Source organism: Tursiops truncatus, chromosome 15, assembly GCF_011762595.2.
Source record: "Tursiops truncatus isolate mTurTru1 chromosome 15, mTurTru1.mat.Y, whole genome shotgun sequence".
In the NCBI taxonomy this organism is placed as follows: domain Eukaryota; kingdom Metazoa; phylum Chordata; class Mammalia; order Artiodactyla; family Delphinidae; genus Tursiops; species Tursiops truncatus.
In genome coordinates, this window is record NC_047048.1 from 29,356,968 (window position 1) to 29,379,625 (window position 22,658).

General features: G+C 49.8%; 1 protein-coding gene across 1 annotated transcript in view; it reads left to right on the forward strand.

Moving 5' to 3' along the window:
- Positions 1 to 22,658, forward strand: part of TEKT5 (tektin 5) — a 38,512-nt gene that overhangs the window by 10,274 nt on the left and 5,580 nt on the right. The window contains exon 5 of the mRNA XM_033840501.2: positions 3,632 to 3,854. Within this exon, the coding sequence (XP_033696392.1) occupies positions 3,632 to 3,854 (223 nt within the window). The remainder of the gene's footprint in view (positions 1 to 3,631; positions 3,855 to 22,658) is intronic.

Consider the following 22,658-nt stretch of genomic DNA (forward strand, 5'->3'; position numbering starts at 1 on the left):
GAAGGCTGTTGGGCAGCCACTGGCTCCAGGGGAAGGCTGGAGGGGAGGTTCTGGCAGCCTGAAGGAGCCAGTGAGAGAGAGCTAATCGGCCTTGTTGTTGGAGCACCACTGTCTTTCCACGTTTGCCCCACTTCACCCAAGATCCCAATTCCAGCAAGAGAGGGCAAGATATCGGCTCGTGAGGGTCCCACAGCTGCTGCTGCTGAGGCACCTGGATTGGCAAGTCCACCAAGCAAATTCCAAGAGGAATTTCCAGAAGGAGGAGGAATTCAAGTTTGGCTGGGAGAGCCAGCTGGTGCCTGCCCATGCTGGCAGTGGCTTAAGGGTGGGTTCTGGAGCCAGGCTGTCTGCCTTCAAATCCAGCCTCCACATTAACCCTCGGGACAAAGGATTTAATTTCTCTGGGCCCCGTTTCATCACCTCTACCACTGGGATAAAAATAGCACCCACCTCCCAGAGTTGCTGTGAGTGTGGAAAGGTGGGCGTGTGAAGTGCTAGGCACAGAGCCTCGTGTCGGGGAATGACGACGGCTAACATTTATCGAGTGCTTGCTGTGTGACCTCATTTTCTCGTCACAACAGCTATGAGGGTGGCGTCTCCTGTCTGCCTGACACTGCCATGGACACGTCCTAGCATCGCGGAATTGCGTGCAGAACGAAGGCGTGCTTTCCCCATCGGCAGTCCGAGGTCTGGGATAATGAGGGCTGGAGAGAGATGCTCTGGGTACATGCAGAGGGAGGGGTCTATCTTGGTCCTTTTTAAAAAAATCTCTAGCACATAGCATTGTGCTTGGTACATAGTAGGTGTGCAATAAATATTTGTTGAATGAAAGAATGAATGAAAGGGGCAAGGGAGGGAAAGGAGAGAAGGAAAGGGAAGGTCTTCTTGGCCCACACCAGGGTCGCTTTCTGGATCGTAGTAAATATGCAGGTGTTGAAAGGACCCTTTGGGGTTTCCTGCGATGACAGCTCCTGGGGACCCTTCTCCTCCTCCTGACAAGGTTGACTGCCCACGGCGCTGGCAAAGTGAACAAGACCTCCAGGGGGCCTAGTCCTCTCAGCCACGGCTGCCCACCTGGACAGGGAGTCTGGAAGTTTCCCTTCCCAAACAGATGCCTCCCTGAAAGCTGGGCAGCCAGGCTGGGTGGCAGAGACTCTGATTTCCGTGCCCAGGAGGGGTCTGCTGTTTAAAGTCCTCCATCCAGCGACTCCAGCTGGAAAGCCAGAGCTGCCATTTGTGACTAATTGCTCCCCAGATGTACTAGCTCAGGGCTTTGTATGTGAGGTTTTCTTAAAGCGGGGCCATGTCTGGGCAGGCAACAGGACGTTTGGAGGCTCTGTGTTGCCGTATCTCTGTTCACCGAAGGTCTCATTGCCACGGATTAACCACTGATAATGAAGATGAAGATGCGAGCTGATGCCTTTTACCTGCTGTTTGCTATAGGTTGGGCCCTGTGCTGAGCGCTTCCACGGTCTCGTGAATAATAAACATTTATCAAGTGCTTACTATTGTCAGGTGCCGTGATAGGGGTTTCACAGTTGGTCAAAAACCCTGGGGGTAGGTACCATTTTTATCCCCATTTTACAGAGGAGACTAAGACTCAGAGAGGTGCAGTGACTGGTCCAAGCTCACACAGCGAGTGGCAGAGCCACAGTCTGAGCCCACGTTGGACACTGGGCCTTTGTTTTACCATAGCGCCTTCCTGCCTCCCCAGCAAAGCCTGCTGGGTCCTATGTTTTTAGAGTACGCAGGCTCCAGAAAGCACGTTCCCCCTACTGAAGCACATCACCTGTGAGGAGACAGGCTGCCTCGGCAAATTCCCCCAGGGAGAGTGTGATTAAGCGGGTTGTTTTCCCTGGGGAGCTCAGCTGTCTGCTCCAGGGGAGGGCTTAGCGGCTGCTGCCCTTGACACTGACAGTGTCCCATTGAGCAGTGGGAGGTACCCTCGGAATAAATCTGCAGGTCACTCTCTGCCGTCCTTGTTGCCTCCTCGTTCCTCTATTGACGGTGAGTAGCTGTGTGACCTTGGAAAAGAAGACACTTCGCCTCCCTGAGCCTCAGGTCTTCGTTGGATGAACGCTCTGGATCAGACTCAGTGCCCTCTCACATCTTTAGGAGCCCAAGGCCTCTCCAGAGGCTTGATTTTAACTCCTGCAAAAGCCAGACAAAACAACCACATTTTGTATGTTTTTAAAAATATTTCTATTCACTATGTAATCTAAGTGTGCTTTAAAATGTCCTGAAAGAGACTTCTATTTCAGATGATTGAATCTCTTTTTTTCCTACTGCCTGAGAATAAAAATCTGCTTTATTTTAAGAACTGGAGACTTCCCGGCTAGAAAAGACCTTGAAAAGTTATCTAATCTGGTTTATCCGGAGACTGAAGTCAGCTCAAAGAAGCATGTGTCTCTGTTTCTCAAAAGGTTCCCAGAGGAGAAAACTCCTGTACAATAGTGGATTGCTTATTGCCTGAATTTACATACTCGGCCAGGAAGAACTTTCTGTTCCCTAAACTGAATCCCTTATGTGTCACTGCCTCCAAGAAGCCTTCCCAGTCTGCCCTTTCCCTAGTTTGCCCTTTCCAATATAGCCTGAGCTCCATTTGTCCTCCCAGATCCATTCTCTAGCTGCCTTGTTGTGAGTCCTAGAGAGGAGCCTGCCCTCTACAAACTGCCGCTCCTGGGTCTTTGCCATCTGGTTCCCAGTTGGGTTCAGCCAATAGGAGGGTCACCAACATGAGATGGAGGAGAAAGATGTTGGGGATTTATTCTACATGGCTCCCTCTCTTGCCTTTCACACCTGGGGTGGTGACAACTTCGTGCATTTGCTAGTCTATGAGCGCCTCGGCGCTATCTGAGAATAAATTCCATTTCCTTTTATGGCCCTGACTGACACGTAATGACCCACTCCATTTGTCTCTCTTCCATCATCCTGCTTCTAAATTCTTTCATAGAACATAACACAGTGTGTGAACATCTTCTTTATTTATTGTCTATCTCCCCCGCCTCCCTCGGAAATTTATCACTATGAGGACAGGGATGTTGCCCACTCTATCCCAAGTGCCTAGAACAAGGCTTGGCATGTGGTAGGTGTTCAAAGAACATTTGTTGAATGAATAAGTCAGTGTGAGTAGCATGGCCACAGGCTCATCCCTGAATCATGCCCGATGCCCGCTTCTTGGCCTGTCTCTCTGTTTTTGGTGATGGTGGAGGGAGTGTTAGAGAAAAAAGCTCTTTGGGGGAATCTCTCCTCTCCTACAACTCACCAAGTGCCCTTTCGGGAAACCAGCTAGTCTGCAGTTGCCTCATCTGTAAATGAGGTGTTTGGGTCAGCTCAGTGGCTCTCAACTGGGGGCAATTGTGCCCCCTCCCCCAAGGGACATTTGGTAAATGTCTAGAGACTTTTTTGATTGTCACAACTGGAAAACCGTTACTACTTGCATCTAGTGGGTAGAGGCCAGGGATGCTGTTAAACATCCTACGGTGCACAGGACAGCCCCCTCCAACAGAGAATTATCCTGACCCCAATGTCAGAAGTGCCAAGGTTGGGAAACCCCGGATTCAGCGATCTCCAAGCCTGCTGGAGACCTCCGACTCCTCGCCTGGTAAGTTCTCTCTCGTGCCTCTTGCAGGATCTCCGTTCCCGAGACATGGGCCAAGTTCAGTAACGACAATATCAGGCACTCGCAGAACATGCAGGCCAACTCTGTCCAGCTGCGGGAGGAGGCCCAGAACCTCTTCGATGTGCTGTTGGATCAGATGTGGAAGCAGTTTACCAACACCAATCTGGCCTTCAATGCCCGCATCGCCGAGGTGACAGATGTGAAGAACAAGATGCAGATGCAGCTGGCTAAGGTAAGCGAGATGCCTGTGCGGACCACCGTCCATGATGCCAGGCCCCCGGCCCTCGCCCTTGGGTCTCAGCAGCTTCTGGTCAAGCTGCCCGCCCCACTGCTGCTGCTGAAATGGTCCCAGCAACCCATGGTCTATGAGCCTGTCCACCCAAAAGGGGGCAGAGGCTGTGAGCTTCCTTTGGGGGATTCCAGCATCTTGGGTGTGAATCTTCCTTGCTCACTGGATGATGGAGCTTGGAGCTTGGCCTGGCTGTCACAGCAACACCCAAAGGTGTTGCCGATGGCCCCCAGGTCTCTTTTCTCCATCTGAGCGCACGTGGCCAAGCGTGACCAACGAGGGTGGGTGCCAGTATCAGAGCCCCAGGAAACGGGTCTGAGCAGGTCTTTTGCGCCCACATCAGCATCTCTGGAAATGTAACCTCTTGACCTTCAAAGGCTTCAAGAGCGTCAGGAGGGGTGCGGTGCTTTTTGAATTTGAGGAGCGGGAAGGACAGCCTAATCCTGCCACCATCTCCTGCTGTTCCCACACTGACATGCCCTTTTCCTGCTCCTGTATTTGAACACGTCATGCTGTTTCTCACCCCTGGGGGAGTCCTCTCTGCATGGAATTTATACTCTGCTCAATTTAGAGCACCTACTGGGTGCCAGATGCTGTGCTAGGGACTGGAATGAAAAGAGGAGTCACACAAACAGTCCCCTGGTGCCTGTCCTCAGGGGATTTATATTCTGGTCGGGGAGCAGTGGTGGCTGCACAATTGGTACACAGGAAGGACTTAGGGATGACAATCTGGTGGGAAGGGGGTGGGGAGACAGGGGACTAGTCTTGAACCTGAACTTGCAAAACAGTACCCCTTTTTACTGTATATATATTTGGGGAGGTTTTGTGGGCTGCAGGCAGGGTTTAATGGAAATTACAGGGGCAGTCTAAGCCCACCCACATAGGCCACCCTTTGGCCTGGGGTATGGAGAGACAGATAAAACAAGTTTCTCTAAAATAATTGCAAGGTTATGATAAGTGGTAATGAGAGGAAGCAAGGAGATTCGCCAGAGATTCTCCTGGAGTTCTTACACCAGGTAGATCGGACAGGCAGGTGACATTGACATTAAGAGCAGAGGATAAGGAGTTAGGCAGCCAAAGGATGGGGTGGGGTGAGTGCTCCCAAGAGGATGAATGTGGGATGAGGCTGGAGGAAGGAGCAGGCACAGGGACCTCCTGCGGATTCTTTCTTTCTTCCTTCCCTCCTTCCTTCCTTCCTTCCCTCCTTCCTTCCTTCCTTCCTTCCTTCCTTCCTTCCTTTCTCTCTCTCCCTCCCTCCCTTCCTTCCTTCCTTCCTTCCTTCCTTCCTTCCATCCTTTCCTCCCTTCCCTTCCCTCCTTCCCTTTCCTTCCTTCCTTCTTTCTTTCTTCCTTTCCTTGAAAAATCATTCTATTATTGTGATAAAATATACACAACAAAGCATTTGCCATTTCTTACTCTGTCTGCACTGCTCTAACAAAAATACCATAGACTGGGTGACTTATAAACAACAGAAATTTATTTCTCACACTTCTGAGGACTGGGAAGTCCAGGATCGAGGTACTGGGAGATGTGGTGTCTGGCGAGAACCCACTTCTTGGTTCATGGATGCTATCCTCCCGCTGTGTCCTCACATGGCAGAGAGGTGCGGGATCTCTCTTTCATAAGGGCACCAATCCCATTGATGAGCTGATGACCTCATCACCTCCCATAGACCCCCACCTCCTACTACTGTCACAATGGGGATTGGGTGTCAGTATCTGAATTTGGGGGAACACAGACATTCAGTCCATAGCAACCATTATTAAGTGTAGAGTTCTGTGTTATGTGTCTTCACATGTGGCGCAGATTTCAACACCATCCATCTCTAGAACAATTTTTCATCTTCCCAAAGTGAAAAGAACCCTGTGTTTAAACTTTGTACTCATTAAACAATGACTCCCCATTCCCCTCTCCCCTGGCAACCACCAGCTCTACTTTCTGTCTCTATGAATTGCCTAGGTACCTCATATAGGTGGCACCATACAGTATTTGTCCTTTTGTGTCTGGCTTATTTTACTTAGCACAATGTCTTTAAGGTTCATCCATGTTGTAGATTGCATCAGAATGTCCTTCCTTTGTAAGGATGAACGATATTCCATGGATGTATGTGCCGTGTATCCATTCATTCCTCCATGGACGCCTGGATTGCTTTCGCCTTTTGGCTGTTGTGCAAGTGTTTTCTTTTAATGAGACATTTTCTATAGTGGATCAAATAGAGTTCATTGTCCAGTTTTACCACATGAGTCTGAGGCCTGGAGGTGGCTTGGGAACTCCTTTGCAAGTCCTTTGGTGGGACTTGGTGGCTGGTTTCTCATCTGTGAAACGAGGAGTAAGAATTCCTACTTGGTGATGATAGTGTAAGGATTAGTGAGTTGACCTCTGTGGAGCTGTTAGTGCTTGGCACACAGTAAACACTCAGTAAAAGGTAACTGTAAGTATTAGTATTATTGATGGAGAGAAAACGGATCTTCTGGGTGGGGTGGGGTGCATACCCTTTTCCCTATCCACATTTCTCCACGGAAGTTTGGAATTATTACTAGCAGCTCCATCACTGCTGATCACAGAGTTTTTGCTACCACGTGGATTTTTATTCAGAGTCATTATTTAATAACCAGCTGCTTTGCAAGTAAGTGAGCACCCATTTGAGATACGCCAGACCCCAACATGACACGACTGACATTTCACTTGTCTTCTGGTTGGTGACCATCTCACATAGTGTTTTTCTAAGATAGTAAAGGAAAGAGTTGATATAATGAAAATAAATATATAGCAACCATTTCACCTTTCAACAGTTTGCTTTAGCTAGAGGATTTGAAATGCTGTCTTTAAAATTTCAACTGTTAATTGTTGAGCTTGGCCTGATTCCCCTTGGCAAGAGGCATTTCTGGAAAATTCTAGGCCCCCATCCCTACCTGTGCTGCAAAGCAATTATTGCCCAGGTGGTCATAGGAATCCACTTTGGAAGGCCAGGTCTCCACAGTTCCCCATGCAGACTTTGAATGCCCCAGTGGTTTAGGGCTGTCTTGGTCATGTTCACCATGATCCCGGGGTTCTATCCCCAAGGCCATACCCCAAGCCTTGTAACTTGTCCTGGGTCCTCACACTTTGGGGCCTTGGGGTATCAACCAGTCATACTGACCACTGCTTAAAGAAGGGCTGGTGACCTCTTTGGGCTGAGTCAGTTGATAGCCACAGAGTGGGTGGCTCCTGAGAACCAGGGGCCCAGTGCGGGGTGGAGGGTGGGGGAGGGGCGTGTCTCCAGATAAGCGTAAGTACCCTGCATCCAATTGCCCAGTCCAAGGTGCCTTTTAGTAGAAGACTCAATGTGGAGGGCAAGGTGCAAGGACCTGGGGGGAGGGGGCACGGGGGCAGGGACGCTGCTACAGCACAGCGCTTATTCTACACTTGTGGGAACGAGGCCCCAGCAGGGGAAATGCCGGTAGCTGTGTTACACGGACGCAGCGTTAATATCACCGAATCACACAGTGAGAAAGTTATTCCTTCTTCAGTCCTTTTTCAATCCTTGTGATGCTCTCGAGAGGAGAGTCTTGATGGGATACTAGACGGCCTTCCTCACCTCTTTAACCCCGTCTGATCTCCCTTTTAAACAGAGAGCGCCGGCCTCGGGCTGAGAGCATTGGGCAGGCAGCTGTATCCAGCCAGAGTTTCAGTCACATGGTTTTACTTTCATCTTGTTCGTGCATTTTTATGGTTATTTCCATTATGGCAAATGATGCTGATTTTCCACTGATGATAGTGATATAGTTTTATTTTTAAACAAATGCATTTAAGGTTTGTATTTTTGTTTTTTAAAAAGCCAGTTGCCTTGAGAAGATTGTGAATCATGTCACAGGTGGTGTATGGTGTATGTGAGGGGATATGGCCATAATGGTAAGGATGGTAGGTGAAAACCTGACTGTTGGAGAAGAGCAAAGTGGACCTGTGCATCTCAGGTATTACTTTGTGTGCAGTAGTCACCCATGTTACCTGGAGACTGCATCGAAATGCAGATTCTGATTGAGCAGGTCTGGGGTTGGGCCTGAGCATATGCCTGTTGAACAGCCTCAGGAAGTTGCCAACAGCCTCACCGGTGGGAGGTAAGGCAGAGTGCAGATTGTAAAGCGAGTTGGCTTTGACAAAGAAGCTGTCTCCTTCTCTTCTTTCCTTCCTTCTTCCTGCCTCTCTCTCCCAAACTCAAAATATTGGGGGAACCAAATCCTTCCAAAAGGCAAGCCACAGTCGTCCAATTCTAACCAGATTTTCTCTAATTGCATTTTGCTTCCAAGCTTCCCAGCCAAGCCCAGCCATTCCTCCCTCGAGGGATCAGGCCCGCTCGGCCCATCCCATAGATCTTCCCCGCCCGACTTCGCAGATGCAAACACCCCTCTGGGATTTCTGCCGCCCCTTCCGGATGCATGCCCTTGAATCAAAATCTCATTTTTCCATCTTGGTTATTAATGTGGTCGGGGCAATTGACCTTAGGAGCTGGGGAGGATAAGCCAGAAGCGCGGCCTCGACTGGGTTGTCGGAGAGATGCGTCGGATTTCTCTGCTTCCTCTCAACAGCACACCGCCCCCTGCAAGCTGTAGGCTTTCTTGTAGCAAACAGGAGCCAACTTTCACCCTACTGCCTCCTCCACCTGGAGCTCCAACCATCTCAGTTGGTGGCTCTCACTTCCAGATGCTTCCAGAAGCTTCCAGGGGCTCAATCCCAAATTCTGGAGTCCACTTAGATGCTCCTCTTTCTCTACTACCTCACATCCCCTCCACCAGCAAATCCTGTTGGTTCTACTTTCGGAATCTCCTCACTCCCCATTCCCTCCTCTGCTTCCACCCTGCCCCAGGCCTCTACCATCTCTTGCCTGGACCATTGCTGTGTTCTAATGGCTCTGTTTGCTTTTTTTTTTTTTTTTTTTTGCGGTACGCGGGCCTCTCACTGTTGTGGCCTCTCCTGTTGCGGACGCGCAGGCTCAGCGGCCATGGCTTCACGGGCCTAGCCGCTCCGTGGCACGTGGGATCCTCCCGGACCGGGGCATGAACCCGTGTCCCCTGCATCGGCAGGCGGACTCTCAACCACTGCGCCACCAGGGAAGCCCTCTGTTTGCTTTTGATACAGCCAACTGTTTAGCTGGAGGCTTGTCAAGAGGGCATTCGATACTTGAATAGGCCGACTAGACCGACAGAGGGAAAAAGTTCAATTGCTTTAGATTTTTCAGAAAACCTTGAGAGTTTAGCTGGAGAATGCAGGTGACAGGCTCTCTCTGCTGGTGTCCCTGGGTCACCATCTTCACCGTGGCCAGGCCTGTCTGCACCACTGCTGTCATGAGAATTTCTCAGCACCCCTCACCTTTGCAATGGCAGCGCCTCCCCAAATGCACGGAGCTCAGTGAAGTCTAAGGTAATGCAGACGGACTAGTTTTTAAATCAGGGGATAAACACCTGTAGTCCAGGGGTTAAACTTGACCCACCTATTATTTGGCCTCTCACATTTTTCTTATAACAGCTCTGTTTTTACTTGACACACAATTAACTGTACATATTTCAAGTGTAGAATCTGAGAAGCTTTAACACATATATGTCGTGAAGCCACCACCTCAGTCAAGGTAGTGAACACACGAAAAGGTTTCCTTATGTCTTTTGTCATCGCTCCCTCCCTCATTTCCAACACAACCACTGATCTGCTGTCACTGAAGATCAATTTGCATTTTCTAGAATAATTACATAAAGGGCACCATACCCTATCCATTCTTTTTTCATTAGTCGTCTTTCACTCAGCGTAGTCGAGATTCCTAGTTTGTTCCTTCTTACTCCTGTGTCTTGTATGGATACCGTATTGTATGTATACACCCCTGGTATGTATCGTATCCATACACCACAATTTGTTTATCCATTCACTTGTCGATGGACATTAGGGTTGTTTCCAGTTTGGGGCTGTTAGCAATAAAGCTACTATGAACATTCATATACATACCTTTCTATGCATTCTCAGGTTTTGTTTTTTTTAATATCTTGGTAAAAAATGGAGATTTTATGTAGAAGTTCAGATTTCTAGAATCTCTGGAAAAATGGGTGGCTCTAGCAATTCCGAGCCCACTTTCCTACAGGGGAGCAACAAACAGGAGTTGAACGGCCACAGCCCCTCGTTGGACAGGGCCCGGGCCCTCCGATTGGCTCAGTCCCCACGGTCTTCCCTCACGGCCCCCTTTGCGCATTTGCATCACCTGCCTGATTCCAGCAGGCTTGTACCTTGGCACGTTCTGCTCTGTGCACTGGAGGAAACGCAAGAAAGCAGCCAGGCCTGGAAAGGATTGTAGAGAACCCAGAGGGGCTCTGAGTTTTCCGCTTGAAACGTTTTGCTTTTACTCTGAAGTTTCTTTGGGGTTTCGACTTCCAATTGGTCATTAACACCAGCAGAACCTCTCCTGCCCCAGGAGGCAACGCCAGGGCAGGAAGGCGCGTGTCTGTGGGGTGAGGGCCCGCAATCGCCATCTGAGGGCCCCAGCGCCCGCCGCCAGCCCCTCTGTTTGTCTAACGAGGCCTGGAACCCGTGGTGGAGTGGGAAAAGCTTTTGTGCTTTGCAAGCAGTCGGATCCCTTCCAGCACAAGTGCCCGCAGACAAGCTCCTGACGGCTCGTTTCTAAAACCAGCCCAGCCCAGGGGATGTGGAGCCAGCCTGCCTGCCTCTGGTGAGGAGGGGCCGGGCCAGGCTTTAAACACCATTGCATCCTAGTGAGAAAGTTCTCGTTTCAAGTTCCCTCTATCAATCCTCCCAATAGTGTCAAGGAACAAGGCTTGATGTGATGCTAATCTGTCTTTGCCATCGCTCTTTTGTTTGGGAATCCCCCTTTCCAGCCAGGCCTCAAGCCTCAAGCTGGCACTGAACTTTGAAAGACAACAGAACTTAGAATCAAGGTCTTTCTTTCCATCTTTTCTACTGTGATGGTACTTTCTATCAATGGCAAGAGATACTCATTTTCCATGTGTGGCAATGACATAAAGATGCCATTTCAAATACATTTGTTCAAGGCTGAAAAAGGAGTTGATTTGAAGCAGTAGATAAATAATTGTTCAGACATGCTTGGGTATGTGGGTGTGTAGAGGGTTTCCAAGGTAACCCTCAGGAGAGGCCTCGGGGCTGTGTTCAGTAGGTCTCTCTGCCTGATGCTCACCTTAGTACCAAGAGGAATCAAAGGCTCCCTGGTGTCATGTAGGCTCAGGTCTCATCACTGTACTTGGGAGGTATGGGCCTGGGGACACCCGGTTGAGGGGTCCACGAGAGCTCAGATACGGGCAGTTCTGAAATGTGAAATGGCGGGATGATGGGGCGGGGGTGCTGGGTCACCGCTGTCTGTCCACGGTGACACTGTGCCAAATGAGAGAGGAACGGCTGGGATCAGGGAAAGAGGGCCAAGGTCCAGAGCTGGGAAGGCAGCCAACAAATGCAGGATGCTGGAGGGACCAGACAGCAGAGGGGGCCGAAAATGAGCGTGGGTCAGCATGGCCCGGGTAGGAGCTGAGGACAGTGCAAATGAGGTAGTTTGGAGCTCACTTTGTGGACCACTGATACTCAAGGAAGCCATTACTGCCCTCTGCAGTTGGTGTTAGCCAATCGTATGCTTTGACTGGAAGCCCTGGGTGGGGCAATCACCGGGATTGGTTGCTGCTGAGACAAGAAGAATGTAAGATGCAAGCCTGGCGGAGGCAGAGGGTTGACTTGGCACCTCCTGGGTATGGGTGTGTCCCAGCAATCTCCTAGTTTCTTCCAATTTGTGACTTGTTCAGTTTTGGGTCCTCAGCTCCTTGCCTACTCAGGACCTGCTGCCCAGCCTCACCTATACACCTGGCTTTCACATATGCTTGCCTCATCCTGGTCCAGATTCCTCTTCCATCTTGACACTCTTCTCTCACATGTGAGCCCCATAGTGCAGTGCAGATGGCTGGGTTCAATTCTGGTTCTAGCATTTCCTGGCCATGTGACCAAGATCAGATTGCCCCACCTCTCTGTACCTCAGTTTCTCCCTCTGTCAAATGGGAGCAATAATGGTTGGCAAATATTTGCTCTGAGAATAAGAGCATCCACACTGGATTGGTCGCCTTGTAAGTGCTCAGTGACTATTAACTATAAAAATGGTAAAAAAAAAAAAAAAAAAAAAAAAAACCAACAACAACCCAAAAAACAAAACTATGGTCTGATTTATAACCTGTTGACGGGGAGGGACAAGCAAAGTGACTGAAAGAATATGGCCTCTGGAATCAAAAGACCAGTGTTGGATTTGGTAAAGTAACTCCTCTGATTCTCGATTTCCTAATTTCTGAGAGAGGAATAATCCTGCGAGGATTGAAAGAAAAGGTACAGCTAAGCAGTTCTCAACCCTCGCACGTTGGAATCACCCTGATCTCTAGGAATTCTGATTTAATTGGTTGGGGTGTGGCCTGGGCATCCAACCTTTTAAACTCCCCAGCCAAGGTTGAGAGCTAAAGGTTCAGAGTTCAGATCAGTTGTTCTCCAGGTGTGGTCCCCGGACCAGCATCATCAGCATCCCCTGGGAACTTGTTAGAAGTGCACATTGTTGGGCCCCATCCTGGACCTTCTGAATCAGAAACTCTGGGCTCCAGCCATCTGAGTTTTAACCAGCTCTCCAGATGTGCCTCCCAGGTGTAGACGTGCAACAAATGTTTTCTAATCTCCTCTCTCCTCCCTCCGTCCCTGAGAGGTATTTACTAAGCACATCCTGTTTGCTAGACTCTGAATTAGGAGCTGGGGGCACAATGATCCCTGCTCTCAGTGGGGCTTATGTTCTAGTGGGAGAGACCAATTTAAAAAAAATAAGTAAATACATGATTAATTAAAAATTGTGATAAGCATTAAGAAGAAGAACCTCGGGGGCCTGAGCTAGTAGATTTCCATGAATTTTCACAGAATCATACAAGTGTCCTCTCTAGCAGGGAGCTCCCACCCCTCCAGGACTTTCAGGACCCCTGACCCAAGACGGCCTCTGAGCAGCTGATACTTGTATTGGCCTGGCATTGTCTGAAGGCAGCCGGCCGCCTCTGGACAGAAACAACTGCGAGCAGGGTTGACTCAACATCTCTCCTCCAGAGTCGTAATCCTCACCCGGGCTGAATTTACTCCCCGGTGGCATTTGCCGATGTCTGGAGACATTTTGTTTGTTACAACTTGCGGGGGGCAGCTGCTACCAGATAGATAGTGGGTAGAGCCCAGGGAGGCTGCTAAACACTGCAACGCACGAGACAGCCTCCCGCAACAAAGACATTGTGGCCCCAAACGTCAGGAGTGCCGAGTTTGACTATTAACTATAAAAATGGTAAAAAAAAAAAAAATGCTCTGGCACTCTCACGCCCTGCATTTCTGGCCAAGTCCCTCTGGAGCCCTCCTCAACTCGTTCTTGCCCCTGGGCTTGGCCGCGCTTGAAAATCTTCCACCGTTTGACCAAAAAAAAGGATTCCAAGCTGCCTTCCTAAGCTGGGGAACCGCACTGAGCCAGGCATCTCCTTGGAAACCCCTTGGCTTCATGCAATTTGGAAAACAATAAATTTGCAAGGTTGCACAAAGCACCCAGAAGCCGGCTGGAACTGCTAAATCTGTTTTTTCCCTCCACAACAAAAATAATTTCCCAGCCCTAGAGAAAGCCTAGAAGCTTTCTCTACTGTCACAAGACAAGATGCAGGCAGATAGTTTTACACGGCCAACAACTCTGCCAAACACATTCCCCCTTTCAAAGGCTTTGGGTGGATTTCTACTCCAGCCAGGAATATCAGCGCCCTTTTCCGCTGAGCCGAGGTTGGTTTCGTCCGACGCAGACCTGGCAAGTGCTTTTCACACCCCATTCAAGACCAGAGACCATTTCCAGCTCAGACCTCACCCTTTCCCCACGCTGGGAACCCCAACAAGGTCTGAGGGTGGACGATCACGGTCTAGTTTGCCATCCGATTACAAGTAGCAGGAGAGAGAAAAAAAATTCACCATCACCACAAAAGACATATTAACCTTCCTCTGTGCAGGCAGAGTTCTAAGTGCTTTTCTAACATTAACTCATCTTCCCTCCTACAACCCCAAGAAGAAGGGATTACTATTAGCCCCATTTTACAGATGAGGAAACTGAAGACAAGTATTTTCCTAAAGCCCCCCACCCCCACCCACCGCAGCAAGTAAATGGCAGAGTCAGGATTTGAATCTAGGTGTTCCGCTCTGGAGTTCATTCTTTAAGTTAATGTGAACATCTCCCCCACTCCCACCACCACAGCCTAACAACAACAATAATAACCACTAGATCGGTGGCCTTCCAACAGGCAGTTTTATACCCCAAGGACATCTGATAACGTCTACAGACATTTTTGGTTATTACAACTTGGTAGGGGGTGCTACTGGCATCTAGTGGGTAGAGGCCAGGGATGCAGCTAAACATCCTACAGTGCATGGGACGCCCCACAGTAGAGAATAACCCAGCCCCAAATGTCAATAGTGCCAGGACTGAGAAGCCTTGGTCTCCTGGTTTGACTTAAGAAAAAAAGAAGAAAGGATAAAAGGTAGAAGGTAGGTAGATGGATGGATACGTGGATGGAGGCATGGATACATGGATGGATGGATGGGTATATAGATGGATACATGGATAGATGGATGGATGGATGGATAGATGGATGGATAGAAAGTGCTGAGGTCTATAGAGTGCCTGTTAGGTGCCAGCCACTGTGCTAAACATGGGGTACCTAAATCAATCCTTGCAGTCACCCTCTGAGGTAGATACTGTTATTATCTCCATTATACAGATGGGGAAACTGAGGCTCAGAGAGGCTTGGCACTTTGCCAAGGCCACGTGCTCAGTCCTGTGGTGCTGGCATTTGAACACAGGCTGGAGGCCCCTCCTGATTTTAGGGGCTGCCCCTCCTCCCTTGGCACACCCCAGCCATTACCAGTGCTCCCCATTTGTATAGTCTTGTGAACTCGTTCCTTCTGTGTCTCTCCATCCTGCCTTGGTGTGGGCCCTCCTGCCTCTCAGTTCCTCACTGGCCATCTTCTTCCCTCCTTTGTCCCCTCTGTCCACCCTCCAAATGGCAGCCGGAGAGATTTGCCTCAAACTACAAACATGACCATGTCCTGCTTTAAAACATTAATGTGCCTGTGATCACCTGAGCGTTTTGTTAAAATGCACGGTTCCTTCGTAGGTCTGGGGTAGGGCCTGAGAGTCTCTGCATTTCTGCCAAGCGCTCAGAATCCAGTGATGCTGGTCTACAGACCACACCTTGAGTAGCGAGGAGCTAGAGAAATTGTTCTCTCTGTACGTGGGAAACCTCGGAGGCGCAGCAGCCTTGTGTGCGCTGGGCTGCTTAGAGGGACCAGGACTTCCTCTGTGAGGGACCACAGCGGGGGCCTCAAACTACCAGCCCCAGGGCCAAATCTGCACCCCGCCTCCGCCTGTTTCTGTAAATAAAGTTTTTACTGGAACACAGATCCCCCCATACATTTACGTATTGTCCGGGGCTACTTCTGCACTGCAGTGGCCAAGTTGAGCAGTTGTGACAGAAACCATATGGCTCCTAAAGCCTAAAATATCTACCACCCAGACCTTTACAGAAAAACGTGTCCACTGTCTACAGCATCTTCAAAAGGCTCCGGAAGACTGCGTGCTGGGGACTCCCAGCCATCTGAGGGGGGTTGACTTGAAGACTTAAAATCACACACACACACACACACACACACACACACAGCCATACCTGCGGCTAACAGCTCTCAGGCGGATCTCAGAGGCAGTGGCTCTGGGCACGCGGGGCTGATGGGTGATGGGTTAGAGCGTGTACGTGGTCCGGGAGCACTTGCAGTGCCCTAGCCAGTGAGGAAGACAGGCCTCGAGTCCTCATTCACTGGATGAGGAAGTTGGGCCCCTCCCCACAGCCCAGGGCTCTGAGCGGGGTGTGAGCGCCACAGCTGGTTTGCATTGGGGCTTAGACAGGACCCTAGTCTCCTGACTTCCCGCCCAGGGCTCTTACCTCCAAGAGCCTGCATGGAGGCCTCTGTGGCTGGGAATCTGCCTGGAGCGGAGCAGGTAGGGGTTGTTAACAGAAAGACCTTTGGTTCCCCAAGCCGGTGGGGGGATGGGGGGATGTGGCCCACCTTCTGCCTTGAGCTGACTCGCCTCTGAGCCACATTCCAGAGGCTGACAAAGAGGACGCTCCTCGATTGCGCAGGTGACCCCTGCCCTGACCCCTTACGCCCAAAGAAGTGGGTTGATGGAGGTTGACCCTGAGCCCTGGACTGGAGGTCTGCCTGCAAAGACAAATTCTGTCAAACGAATCTGAGTTTCTTCAGATTGCCTGACATTAAAAAGAAAAAAAAGACCAATGATCACAGAGGAAAAATCTCCTAACAGACTGAACGCTGCAGGATGGGAGTTGGGGGTAGGGTGGGGAGGCAGGACAGCCCATGGCATATGCCAGCACTGGACTAAGCACTTCATACACGTTATTTCATTTAATCTGCACAGCAACCTGGTGGGTGAGTTGCTATTGTCGTACTGGCTTTACAGACAAGAGAACAAGCGCCCTGCACAGTGTCTGGCCCCATAGAAGGGGCTACTGAGTGAAGGGCTCAGTAGATATTGAATGCATGATTGCATGAGGCTCAGAGAGGTTAAGTGACCCATTGAAGGTCACACAGCGGGGAAAAGCAGGAGCTGGAATTTGAACCTAGATCTGTGTGATCACAGAGGGACTCAGTGAGCTGAAGTGACCTGCCCTCCCTGTGCCCCCATGCACGGTATATGGGAGGCTGAGAATAGTCTCCCAACCTTGACTGGCAGGCAGCCTGCAGCACAGGGCCCAGAGCTAGGGCCTGGGGAGGGGAGTGAGGTGACCCTTCCACTCCCACCCCCTCCTTCTCAGCTTCCGGCCAAGGCTGCTGAGACTCCTCCCATGGGGTGACCCCCTCGGCCAATCCCACAGCGGCTCGCCCAGCTGCTCCGGTGAGCCAGCCTGCGCCCTGCCCCAGGGCAGCTTTCCCCCTACTTCCTTGGTTTTGTGGGAGCAGAAAGGCTAACATCCCTGGGGACTCTGGGAGAGGGGGCTTCTGGGGCTCAGGGCAGCCCTTCCCCAGCTTAGGGACTGGGGAGAGAGGAAGAGAGGGAAGGAGGGAAAGAGATCTCCAGCTGGCCAAGGAAAGATGGGAGAAGGGGCAGGATGACTTCCTCGTGGCACTTTCCAGGGTGTGTTTGTGGGAGAAACACACACACACAGGTACACGCTTGCTTTGGGAAGAGCAGGACTTGGTACCAATGCTTTTCAAGTTACTGCAAATGAGTGCGAGTGTCACCAGTTTTGTGTGCCCACAGTGAAGGGGTTTGTACACTTGCTAAGGTTTCCAAGAGCTCCTTCTCCCAGGCCTGGCAGTAATGGCCTCACCTCTACTCTATGGAGTGGGAATGGCTATGATCCCCGTTTTACTAGAAAGGCTCAGAGAGCCTAGGACACTTGCCTAAGGTCACCCAGCTTGGATGTGCTGGGGCTGGGATTTGGAGAGACTCAGGCCGTCTAGTGCCAACGTCTGTTCTCTCTTCTTAACCAAACACCCCATGGTGTGTACTGGTCCACCCAGGGAGGAAGTGTTCATTAAGCACCTACTAATTGGTCGATATACACAAAGCCCTTAGCAAAATGCCTGGCACACAGTAAACACTATTTTAAGTGTTAGATGATATTGTTGTTGTTATTATTATTATTATTACTGTGTCCCAGGCATTGATAGGTTTAGGCACTGGGGATTCAGCAGTGAGTAAAACAAAAATCCCTCCCCACGTGGAGCTTACTCTGTGGTAGGGGATGATGAACAATATTAATGAGTAAAGCTCAGTATGACAGAAGGGTAAGGACTATAAAGAAAATAAAGCAGGCTTTGGACAATTGGGAGTGCGGGCCGGCTTGGGGGTTGTAATTTTAGGGTTTTTTTTGGCTACGCCATGATGCTTGTGGGATCTTATTTCCCCGACCAGGGATTAATCCCGGGCCTTTGGCAGTGAAAGCGTGGAGTCCTAACTACTAGACCACCAGGGCATTCCTGGGGGTTATAATTTTAAAGGAAATGATCAGGGAAGGCCTTCTGAGCATTTTAGCCACAACCAGAAGGGAGTGAGGGAATGAGCCATGTGGATATCTGGGGAAGGCAGAGGGAATAGTCCGTGCAAAGGCCCTGTGGTGGGAGTATGCTGGGTTTGACGTGGATGTGTGAGATACACCAGCTCTGGGGGCAGGTAGGTGGGTGAGTGTCTCAAACACCTCCACCTCCCTCCCCCTGCAGAGGGAGGTGGAGGTTTGAGACACTCATTGTGTGTGTGTGTGTGTGTGTGTGTGTGTGTGTGTTTGTGTGCACGTGTGCACATGCACGTAACAGGCACCTGGGTCTGAGGGATTCTAAGTTGCAGAGCATGTGCAAACTTGCCCAGGCCTTCCCACCTTGGAAGGCTGCCTGTGCCCTGAGCTTCCTGCCTGCCTGGGCAGGGGTCTGGATTGCCTGGGTAGCCATGGTGGGACAAGGGCTCAGCTCTGGGACTGGGGGTTGGAGCACCACGGTTTCAAATTGCTGACATCGGACTTCCCCCAGAAACCTGAAAACCCTGTGATGAGGCAGCGACCCCTTCCCTAGACCCCTTCCTGGAAACCCAAGCCCATAGTGAACAGATCACCCACATGTATATCTCCAAAAATATCTTCTACCTAGGGATGAAATTACTCCCTTGACCCCATTTGGGGTTTTCTGCCAAGACAGACAGCTTTGATTTGCTACTTCAAGTCCCTAACTGTGGTCCGTAATCCATCTCCTTTCCTCTGAGACTTTGTAACGTTTGCACGTCTCTGTTTCACCTGCACCAATGGTTCTTGACTCTGGCTACACCTGTAGGGAGCTCCTAAAACATCCTGACACCCAGGCTGCACCCCAGACCAATGAAATCTGAACCTCTTGCAGGGGGCAGGCATCCACAATTTAAAATACTCTCAAGGTAATGCTAACGCTCAAACCAATTTAAGAATTAATACCCTTTACTATTAGATAGTATTTTGTCCTTAATTGAATTTCTCCCTTTAAAAAAACTAAAAAAGTTATTTTAAAAGGAAACCTTAGATCTGTTAGGATTGTGGGGATTTTTTTCCCTTTTGACCCTGTTGAAGAGAGGTGAGCTTATCATATTCCTTGGTTCCTTGCACATATGTTTGTACAAAGCCCCTCGTTTCTTTATTCCCTTTTATCCCCACTCTTTGTGGTCACTCCCTTTCTCCCATAGATGACTTTCCATAGATGACCATTGTAATGAATGAATGAGTGAATATGACCTCTTTAATTGAGTGAATATGGACTGTTGATTTAAATGTGTTCTCACAAAATGTGGATGACCGTTGTATGTGCATGGATTTTTAGTTTCCTCAAAAGGGATTGTATAAAATAGCTCATTGTTTCCCGGCTTTCTCACCTTGCATCATTTTAAAGACCCACCGTTGTTCCTATGTGAGGTTAATGCTCTCCACCTATTGGCTGCCGAAATCCTCCATCGGCTCATTTACCGTTTTTTAATGTGTCTGTCTCCATGGTCGTGGGCACCCAGATGCTGCCAGCTCACTGAACCTTCTTGACAGGTGTATTCCTTAGTGGTCCTGAGCTCCTACAGTATATACCAGGAGTGGACATGCTGAGATGTGTGCGTCACCCTCTTAGACTTCAGACTCTTCTCCTAGGGGCTATCATGGAATTTGGGGTCTAGGGACCAGGCTGTCCTGGAGCTCAGAGCTCGGTGTTGGCACTCTAACTTCCTCCTGAGCATGAAGGTCAAGGCTATTCTGCCTCCAGCCCCTGCCTCTGGTCAGCCCATGTGGTCTCTGCCTCCTGGCCCTTGGGGGTCACACTCCCCAAACTTCTGGAGGCTGAGTCACTGCCCCCAGGGCTTTTGGAGGTTCACAGGCTGGCAGGACTGGGGTGGGCATCAGGGGCTGCCCCCATGACGGAGTGTGTGTGTGTGTCTTTTTTCTCCCTTCCAAGGAATAGGACCCTGACAGTGAGTGACAGAGGCTGGACAGGAGGTTCCGGAGAACCTTTATGTCGGAGTATAGACCCACCTGGACAGACTTGCTTTGGCTGTGAGTCCTCAGTGGGTTCTAGAGCAGCCAATTCTGGAAACCCCTACTGTTGTGGAAAATCCCCAGGCAGGCCCGCTCAAGAAATGCCAGTGGGGACAGCGGGTGGTGAAGAAAAACCAAGAGTTGGTTCCAGCCACCCCGCCTCCCCCAGCACCTCCAGAAGCCAGCCCCGAGGAGGAGACTGGGGGCAGGGGGCTGCACAGTGGCCCTTGCCCCTTACCACCCTCCCTCCACCATCACCGCCCCCGAGCTCCGCAGCTCCCTCTCAATTCTCTCACCTGCTGAATCTAGGTGCCCAGGGGGGACACACAGTATGATACAGGGTTTTCCAAATTCAGTCACGCCTGGGCGGCCTTCGCGATTTTACCCCCGTGCCACCTGGGCTGCTGTTTACTTTATACTTCTGTTTCAATCAAGTCGTTTCAAATGTATATTACTGGAGCCTGTGCTCCGCCACGAAAGAGGCCACAACGGTGAGAGGCCCGCGCACCGCAAAAAAAAAAAAAAATGTATATTACTTCTACAGCTGGAAAACGAACAGCACTTGACAGAAGTAGAGAGTAGCTAGAAAGAGACATATCACAAGGCAGAGCAGGCTTGTTAAAATGTAGCTGGAGCCTGTTGCCTGCAGAAGTCTCTGGATTTCCCAGCTGCTTTTTGTCAATCAAGGGGGATGAGCAAGTGTTAGGAGGCAGTGCTCACCCTCCTGCAGGTGGTCAGCAGGTTTGAAAAAATAATTCGTAGGTTTTAGTTCTCCAGGAGCTCCCGTTTGTTGTGTTGCTGTGTCCCTGTCCCTCTGCTGTGCTCACACGAGAGTTCCTGGAACACTGAAATGTATTGGATGCCTCTTAGGTGATGGTACCTCCCACCAATGTCCTGCACACTGAAGGCATCCAACATGTGTTTTTAACAGACAGGAAGGAACTTGAACTTCTGTGCTGGTAAAGATGGTTGCAGTTGTACAGTAGTAACGGCTTGTGGGTGCTGAATAAATGTTGCATACAGGAGCAAAGGAATGGGTGAATAATCCACTAGCATGTAACTCTGTGAAGATGGGTCTTTCTGCCTGTTCTGTGCACTGCTGTGTCCACTGCCTAGAACAGTGCTTAGCACCCAGTAGGTGCCGAGTCAGCAGTTAAGTCAACAAGCGAATCAATGAATCTGTAAATTAATGAGTGAATGAAGAAATGATTGAACACGTGAATGAATGTCAGCCCTTTTTTTAGACTCAAGAGATAGGCCTTTTCATCATTAAAAAGTCTACAAGTAATACATGCTGGGGAGTGTGTGGAGAAAAGGGAACCCTCTGCACTGTTGGTGGGAATGTAAATTGGTGCAGTCACTGTGGAGAACAGTATGGAGGTTCCTTAAAACACTAAAAATGGAGTTACCATATGATCCAGCAATCCCAATCCTGAGCATATACCCAGAGGAAACTCTAATTCAAAAAGATACATGCACCCCTATGTTCATAGCAGCACTATTCACCATAGTCAAGACAGGGAAACAACCTAAATGTCCATCAACAGATGAATGATAAAGAAGATGTGGTACATATATACAGTGGAATACTACTCAGCCATAAAAAAGAATGAAATAATGCCATTTGCAGCAACATGGATGGACCTAGAGATTATCATACTAAGTGAAGTAGGCCAGACAGAGAAAGACAAATACCATATGATACCACTTATATGTGGAATCTAAAATATGACACAAATGAACTTACTTACAAAAGAGAAACTGACTCATAGGCATAGAAAACAAACTTATGGTTACCAAAGGGGAAAGGGAGTGGGGGAGGGATAAATAAGGAGTTTGGGATTAGCAGATACACACTACTATATGTAAAATAGATAAACAACAAGGTCCTATTGTATGCACAGGACACTATATTCAATATCCTGTAATAAACCATAATGGAAAAGAATATACTTAACTAAATCGCTTTGCTGCAGACCTGAAACTAACACAACATTGTAAATCAACTGTACTACAATAAAATTTTTTTAAAAAACAGAGCGATAGGTCTTTTGTAACATTTCAGGCCCCAAGCTGGGGGCCAGAGGGGCAGGAGAGGGAACAAAGAGGAGAAGCCAAGGTAGGCACAACCACAGGCCACTGGCTTTGGTTCCACCGGCAGCAGCCTTCTGGCGAGAGAGAAGCATCCCAGGCTGGGCACTGCCAGCAGCCCAAACCTCAGTAATGTCCCCCTCACTGCACGCCAGCAGTAGGTACCCCCCAATAGGGCCATCTAGGTAGTAGGTCGGGGCAGTGTGGTGCCGAGAAGCATTTCTCCTGTTTAGAAGGGCTCCATTTTCTTCCACAGGACGCTGGGGTGGTGTTTTCTGAGCTCTGCGTATCTGCATACCCAAAGGGCAGGTTTCTGAGGGAAATCCCCAGGGCTTCTAGGAGAGGTGTTCCCCCCACTTACTGGAGTGTTGACCTTCCCACGTGTTGGGCACAGAACATTCTCATGGGATAATATTTAACCAGCGTGTGGTTGGCGTCGCTCTGGTCTGGGTGGCTCACTGAGGACCAGGTGAGGGGTCAGTCTTCCTCCTCGGTGGGCTTTGAAAGAGGCAGTGCCGCTCCCTGCCCTCAGACAACTCTG